The 8,533-nt window shown below is 37.0% G+C and overlaps 1 protein-coding gene across 1 annotated transcript in view; it reads left to right on the top strand.

Moving 5' to 3' along the window:
* The window catches only part of ANTXR2 (anthrax toxin receptor 2), a 134,847-nt gene that overhangs the window by 74,613 nt on the left and 51,701 nt on the right, over positions 1-8,533 (top strand). Inside the window, exons 15-16 of the mRNA XM_014544711.1 lie at positions 5,193-5,360; positions 5,673-5,753. Coding sequence (XP_014400197.1) covers positions 5,193-5,360; positions 5,673-5,753 — 249 coding nt within the window. The remainder of the gene's footprint in view (positions 1-5,192; positions 5,361-5,672; positions 5,754-8,533) is intronic.

Genomic DNA, 8,533 nt, shown 5'->3' on the forward strand with positions numbered 1-8,533 from the left:
CAACCTCCCCATCGACCCTGCCTTGAGTGTGACAGGGGGTGGTGCCCCAACCCCCCAATTGGCCCTACCCTGAGCGTGACTAGGGGTGGCATCGCAACCTCCTGATCTGCCCTGCTCTGTGCATGACAGGGGGCGGCGCCCCAACTCCCCAATCGGCTCTGCTCTGAGCCCAACCAGGGGCTGCACCTAGGGATTGGGCCTGCCCTCTGCCACCGGGAGCAGGCCTAAGCCAGCAGGTCATTATCTCCTGAGGGGTCCCAGACTGCTAGAGGGCACAGGACGGGCTGAGGGACCCCCTCTCCCCCCCGAGTGCACAAATTTTTGTGCACTGGGCCTCTAGTCTTATATAATAAAACCCTAATATGCAAATCAACCAAACAGTGGAGCAACTGGCGGAATGACCGGTTGCTATGACATGTACTAACCACCAGGGGGCAGATGCTCAATGCAGGAGCTGCCCCCTGGTGGTCAGTGTGCTCCCACTGTGGGAGCGCCACTCAGCCAGAAGCTGGGCTCACGGCTGGCGAGAGCAGTTGCAGTGGTGGGAGCCTCTCCCTCCCGCCTATGCTGCAGGTGGGCGGTAAGGAGCAAGAGGTCCTGGACTGCGAGAGGGATGTCTGATTACTGGCTTATTAGGGCACAGGCTGGGTTGAATGCCCCCTCCCCAGTACATGAATTTCATGCACCGGGCCTCTAGTTAATTAATAATATGCAATCATTGCCAGCACTGATCCCTTCACTAGTTCAAATATGCCAGCATCTCACCCCAACGAGAATTGAAAGAATTTTTCATTGATATATTGCCTTCATATTTAAACACAGATCTTGACATTTTTCTCCTTTAATTTTACTTCTTGATAAGGAATTTTTTTATGTTGTGCAGTCATGGCACATGTCTTCTGTCATATCTGCTTTGTCCCATCACTGCCAGCAGAAGTAAATTAGCTAACTAGCAACCTCGAAACTGTTGCAATTTTCTTTTTTAAACACTTCAATAAATTTCAGATTCCAATAAAAGTTTCCTCTTTTTAGAATAAATTTCAGTAGTTTTCAAAAAAAGCTTAGGCCTACTTAACATGGTTGTCATTATCGAAATGGTTATTCAAGTCATCTGATAGTGATTGTCACGTTCTTGAGCACATTACATGTTAAAATAATGCACATTATCCATAAAAGCTTGCCACTGTATTGTTGAAATATCTTCTGAGACAAGTACCTCATTGCCTATAAGCCATGAAAAAGGCAAGTGCTAAAATCTATTAAGTTTGTCTTTTGGAGAGAAGATTGCATCTGTGTTTGCCTGTGGGTAATTGGGAATATCAAGTAGTATGAAGACCATAACTGGGCTAGCTCTTGTTGCTTGATGCAGAAGGAAGGTCATTTTCCTTCAGCCTGACTTTGCTATGCCGTTCTAGCCTTGGAGGGGTGGGAAAGAGTGGATTAGATATTCCTTTGTATATAGAAAATGCACTCGTAAATAAAAGTGTTATATTTGGATATCTATATATGATATCACAACTTATTTTTAGCTTAGTTAGCCTCATTTCAAAATGAATGTGTAAAAAGATGTTTGCAAAGGGAAAAAAAAGTTTTGACATGATATACCACAAAATGTTAGAATAGTTTTCTCTGCATGGAGTGATTTTCAATTTGTGCTATATATTTCTCCATTTTTTCCTAATTTATTTGACATTGAACTCGTAAGGGTGAGGTAAAAGTAGGTTTATAGTTCTGAGTATGTGAAATAGTTTATTATTGTATTATTACTTACTAGTTATTGTATTATTTTCTATACAAACAACTATAAATCTACTTTTGCCCAATCCTGTATTCAGAACAATAAATTTAATTCCATTTTGAAATCTACACTTGTAAAATACCACATGACAACAAGATATGGATGTGTTAGTACGTAATATATTAGTATATTTTAGATGAGTAAATAATGTTCTTGTTAAAACTCTAGGAATTATGCCAGATTTTTGCTAGTTTAATATTTCAGTGTCCCAAAGATTGAGCTCTCTTTCTAAAGAAAAGCATAGGCATGAGCTGAATAGGTCCTAAGTTAAAGAGAATATTATTGGTTTATGCTCAAGAAAGCCAAGGATTCACACACATTTTTTAATAACTTGTACTTTAAGTTTTAAGCATTATTCTCTTAACATGTGAAATTATATTGCCTGTTTCTACTCAGTTGAGAAAAACATTATGACAAGGACTCACCCACGTTTAATAATTGAGGTCCATTTTAGCTTTAGATAATTCTGGCTACATTTTATGGTGTATTCCATCAATAAGATGGAAATGGGAATGAGAATGACAAAAAATGAAAAATTAAATGTGGACATTACAAAGGGGAAATGCAATACCTAAAAATACACAATAAAAATTGAAGTGATCGTTAAACATCATTAAACTTTCTCAAACATGAACTTACTTAAACTTGGAGAGGGAAAACAGAACACATAATCTGCTTTAAAATTTTGCCTAATCAAACCTGGAAAGCATTTTCTTTGAAAAAATACATTGAACTGGGGAAAGTAAAAGGAATTCTAGAAATTATGACCACATCTGAATTACAGAACAAATCTTCATAACTAATGCTATTTTAAGCTGGTATAGGGATTTTAGTTAGAACTATGGTAATGGAAATTTGCAGAAAACTGGAATTGAGCTGATGTTAATAACAGCTGTTAGCACAGCTGATCCACAATACCTAATGACTTCAAATGTGTGTTTCTGCCAATTCAGCGTGAAACTGCTTTTGTTTCTTTTCTTGATTCTGAAATTGCTCCTTTATAATATAACCTTCTAGTCACCCAAATATGCTCTGAAAATTATGGAATATTATTGTTTATCATGAAAGTCAAGCAGAGTTGGAAGAACTTAATTATCTAGCTTGCGCTTACTCCCCCCCCCCCCCCGAAAAATATCCATGTATATGAACTCTGCTAAGTCTCCCTTTGGTGATTTAGTCTTGTTATTCTTTTATCCTTTGTGACCATCTCAATGTGGTCAAACTAAAATATTAAAATGTATACATATATTTGTGTACATATTTAACTGCTTTTAAGAGTTTTAGGAAAACTATAAAGTTAGACTTTGAGATGAAGTGAGATCCTTTGTTTTGTTGTTTGTCTGATGGTGATGACAAAACAGCTACTTCATGAACTAACACTAGTAGATTTACATAACAAATTTCCTTTAGAACTCAGCAACTGTATTTCATACATGTAGTGTCTTGATAGTTGAGTTCCTGGAAATGCCACCTTGGGTCAGAACTCTAGTTTAACCAGTTTTGGGTTCTTTATCTGAGATTGGTTTTTCAGTGAAACTTGGAGGGAAAAGATGATTACCATGACCTTTGTGATACCAGCTGTGAAGGTTAGGCTGAGGAGCTGTATATGTTAAAATCTATCATTTCTAAATGGATCTAAAATGTATCTTCTTATACTTCTATTCTGAATTACTTTTAGAGTTATAATATTTATATGTTTACTTTACTGTGCATCTTTTTCCATTTTTTGTTTTTCCCCTTAAAATTGAGACTTTACAACTGCAAGGATATGTGTCCTGATGTTAGGGTTTTGTAGTTCAATTTAGCTGTATCTAAAGATTTTAGAAATCTTAGTTTATCTAGGTGAAGGTGCTGTGACTTGAAAGAGAAGGTCATTTCTCTGGAAGGAGAGCCAGCTATCTAGTTCTAAAGGTTTAATGGTGTTTAAAGCAATTTAACGCCCTCATAAAGAATATTCTAGTACCACTGATCACACTGAGAGATACAGATACATTTTGATGAGTCAATAGGGCCCAATTGAAATTGAAAGCCTATTCTAAAACTGTATTAAAAAAAATGGCTAAAAACATCTAAGGAAGCCTTACCAAAAAAACGGGGAAGAGTTCTTTCTATAAATAGGGATTATCTGTATTCCCACCCACTAAGGTCATTAAAATGCTTTAAAATGGATTTAATAATTTTTTCTTTGTAGAAATCACTTAACTCTGCTGAATCAGTGTGCCCTGGACAGGCCTTCCTACTTCTTTCTAGAGCTTCATTTATGTTACCTCTGTCATCTTTGGTAATGCCCTTGGCTTTGGACTTCTCCACTGCTCTTGGTTGGATGAAGCCTTTTCTAGGGGCTGCATCTTGTTCACATGCTCACACACTCAGATTTACCTCTTATTTCTTGTTCATTTTAAAACAGAGAAAACAATCAGTTGACCCTGTGGTTTTTCAATGTCCAGAATTTTCAAAGAACAAATTCCCTAAAATTTGTGGAAATCCCTGGCGTTTCTGAAATTTTCTTTCCATAACCGAGTTTTTTTTCTTCAAAATTTGTCTTCCTCAATGAAAAACTGTTATATCAAGTAACCATACTCAGATGAGAACAGGAACTAAAGACTGAAAGTTACTTTATAAAATCAGGCTTTACAAAAGTAAGGAAAAAACATATATAGTTATTTTACTTCTGAAGAATAAATGTTTAAATCATACATTTTGCCTCAATCAAACTTTATGAAAAGTTTGGAAGGAACAATGAACTCCTTTGTGTAAAATACATTTATAAAATTCAAACCTATTTGAAACTTAATAACCTATTTCAGACTATCTGCATTCAAATCTCTGCCCTGCTACTTACTAGCTGGATGGCTTTGGGTATGTCACTTAACCTCTCTGGGTCTCAGTTCCCTCATCTGGAAGGCAAAATACAGTATCTCATTGCATTTTTATATGAATTAAATGCAGATGGGCACATAGTAAGCATTCAATAAATTGTAATTATCATTATTATCATCTATTTTCCTCAGTGCCATCAGTATATATGGGTATGTGTTTAGCTGAAAGAGGGCCCTATCCGATTAAAGAATAGGATTACAGACTATCATGCATTATGAACTACCTATTAATTCCTTATTTGAAACAATGGAAAAATGGTTGCTTCAAATTTTAATTAACTCTAGATTTATACAAAGGGCCTTTTATTTTTATTTTTTCTGGGATCTTAATGTTAAGACCATAAGTAATGGTGATAAACCTATTAAATCTCAGAAGAGGAGAAAATTTAGAGTTAGTCTACTATGCATCTTCTTTTTACTCTGAGGTGGTGAACCGAAGGACCATTGGTTAAATCAGAACTTATTTTTCCAAGACACTGTATGTCTGAGATAATGTTTTCCCCTTTGTTTGAAAGGTTCGCTGGGGTGATAAAGGATCTACTGAGGAAGGTGCAAGGCTAGAGAAAGCCAAAAATGCTGTGGTGACAATCCCTGAAGAAACAGAGGAACCCATCCGGCCGAGGCCACCTCGACCCAGACCCTCGTACCAGCCTCCTCAGACAAAGTGGTACACACCAATTAAGGTATTGCCCAAGCTTTGTGTAATTTAACTGAAATTTCCCAGAGAAACTGTAACTCTTTTTGTCCTCCCCACCCAAGTCTCTGAAGGAGGACCCAGGTCCATCACATAGCAGACATGCAGTCTGCATTATAGCAACTGAATATGTTCTCAGCAACAAGGACCTCCTCTTCTTATTACTTACTTATTCTTTATTTTAATTTATGAAAAAAAGTGAGAGTAGAGATTAGGCTGTACCATCTTCATTTTAACTCATGTATTCAGCCAATAGAGGTTGCGTGTGTTCGTTAGGAATTTACAAATGTGTTCCCTTTAGGGTCGGCTGGATGCGCTCTGGGCTTTGCTGCGGCGGCAGTACGACCGGGTTTCCTTGATGCGACCTCAGGAAGGAGATGAGGTTTGTATGCGAGGATGTGTTGAGAAGGAGCTGACTGCGTGGGTCTGTATAATGAAAGTGAAATAATAATAATCAAAAAGAATTTAAAGCCTTCAGTACATTTAAGGAAGGAATTATCATCCCCTATGATATATGGTGCTTAATAAATTATCTGTTGTTAGAATACATCTTCAAGATGCAGTTTAATAAGTCCCTTTTCAAGTAATACATAAAAAAATTATGGCCCATTGTACGCTTGCTTTAATGAGCACACTCTTTGCTTCAGCCTTTGACTTGGACGACATCATGTTCTGAGGTTTCACCCATTGGGGAGACACTCTCCAAGTTAGGAATTGAAGTCTTTCTCTAGCATTTCCTAGCAATGAAGACTGGAGAACATGCCTCCGAGCCTCTATTTCTCGGTATAAATATGTTATTTCCCTGCCTCCAACAGTTGATGAATCTAATTTCTTAAATATATGAAAGTGTCTTTGAAAGCATTATAGAAATATATACACACATACACATATGTATAGAAATATACAAATACACATACACATGTGTATGCATTTTCTCTACCAAGTAAGCCTATTTGAAGCTTTTTTGTTTTTGGAGATTTGTCTAGAATTCCTCCAGTTTTATAATTTCTTTAATATATTAGCACTATTTGCTATTGTATCAATGTAGAAAAAAATGTTTAAAACCTTTTGATATGTAACAATAGTGAGTTTTGTTGAGAAACACACCACTGTTAGTGGTAACAGCAATGTTTTCATTATGTGTCAGCACGACCCTGAACATCATTCATTTCAGCTTCAGAGGACTTCGGTTCATTCAGGTGCAATAAGCTATTTTTTTAAGGATAAATAAGTGATGAGATTCATATTTATTTTACAGCGCCAAGCTAAAGTTATATTTAGTGTTGTATGGTTCTATCATGGTATTTAAAAGGCAAAAATGTCTAAATCTTACGATTTTACTTCTATGAGATGGGGGTGATTTCAGAAATATCTGAGTTCAACCATTTAGGAAATCTAATTTGAGAAAATATTCCTGGAATATTCCCAGATCACTTACCCTTTGCTAGTACCACAGGTAGAGAGAACGAGGTAGTTTTTGAAGCAGACTTTTTCATTACTAGACTTCTGTGGTTAATAGAGTGGTCTTATATTTAATGGTACCTCTGTTTAAATGTACGCATGATTTGGAGTTCTGCTTCTGCAACAACATATAGCAACTCTACTTATCATTCAATACGCTAGACTTTCTCTTCCTCATGTTAGACATTAGTTCATTTGTTCAATAATGTAAGTGTTGGGAATTGCTAACACTGAAGATGTATTGGCCAGCAAAAACAGACAATGCTCTCAGCGCTCTTGCCAATACTTTATATATTCTTTTAATTCCCATAATTAAAATTTATTTTTCAGTCTTTCAAAATGCCTACTAATTTTGATTTAATTAAATAATTTTTATTATAAATATGTACAAGTAATGGCATCAGGTAATACTAACCAAGGGGCAGGTGGTGTACAAGCTGTAGCTTTTGCTCTTAAGAAACCTGAAATTTGTTTGGGAACCGAGACATATATATAAAAATAATGTTTACTCCAGAATGTGATCTTGAATGCATACAGTAAGAGAGATTAAACCTTCCTTTTGGATGCTTTTTCAAAAACATAGGCCTTATGCCTTTGAAAAAAGGTAGGATTTCATCAGGTGGAGTTAGGTAGAATGAGCATTTCCATTGACGAAGCATCAGGAGCAAAGTCTCTGAGGCAGCCAAGAATACTATCATCTGTGGATTACTGGGAAGTATGGAGGTTGGAGGTTAAAACCAGAACAGGTGGGGAACACAAGAGATCTTTGAGTTTGGATAAGTTGATATATTTGGTTTTTGAAAGGATGCATTAGTCTCGTTCATTCAACAAATATTGAGGTAGTGCCTAACATGGACCAAGATGTCCCAGTGGCAGGGCTCTTTGTGTTGGATTTTCTTGGTAGCCGGGAAATCATTGAATGAGAAAGTTAGTGTTGGAGTTGTTTTGATTGCATTTTTTTTTCATATAAATTGGTGAATAACATTTGCAAATAATTTTGTTATTTTCCTGTACTCATAAAAGCTGGTGTATGTTTTTACTACTGAATATACTTCTTATGAAATATTTGTTTAATGGTGTAGGAGGTGTGTGTGTGTGTGTGTGTGTGTGTGTGTGTGTGTTTGTGTGTGTAAATATAAAGCAATTTGTATGTTATAGGAATGAGGTAGGCTTTTGGGAAAATATTCTAGTTGGAATTGAATGCAGTTTGTTTTATATTGTCAGGAAACAAACGAGCATGCTTTCATTTCCGAATTTTTAAAGGAAGGAATAGTCTTTTTTCTTAAAAAAGGAAAAAGAACAAACCTTATGATGTTTAAGAAGCAGTAAAACACAATTGTTTTCAGGCTGTGCCTGATGGCTCCAATATAACAGAACCTCTGCCTCGTCAGCGGCACGTTTCCTACCTTGGAAAACAATCTTGTCATTTATTTATAAGTTGTTTACCGCAGATTCTGCCTCCTGTGAGTTCAGTTTAATAAACAAATCAGCGAACGTAGCACTAAACCCAGAGTCACGCACACTTATTCTGCAAGTCAAATACTCTCCTTTCATGACGCGGAGGCCGCACCGGGCTCATTTGCAGAATTCACGGCTGAATTGAAGTCCTTGATCAAGTCATTGAAGTTCAGGCAGAAAGTATCAAAGCGGCGCGAGCCATCCCCGCGTCCCTCGCTCCCGCTGCCTCTCCGCGCCGCCAGC

The sequence above is a fragment of the Myotis brandtii genome, unplaced genomic scaffold (assembly GCF_000412655.1).
Source record: "Myotis brandtii unplaced genomic scaffold, ASM41265v1 scaffold111, whole genome shotgun sequence".
In the NCBI taxonomy this organism is placed as follows: Eukaryota; Metazoa; Chordata; class Mammalia; order Chiroptera; family Vespertilionidae; genus Myotis; species Myotis brandtii.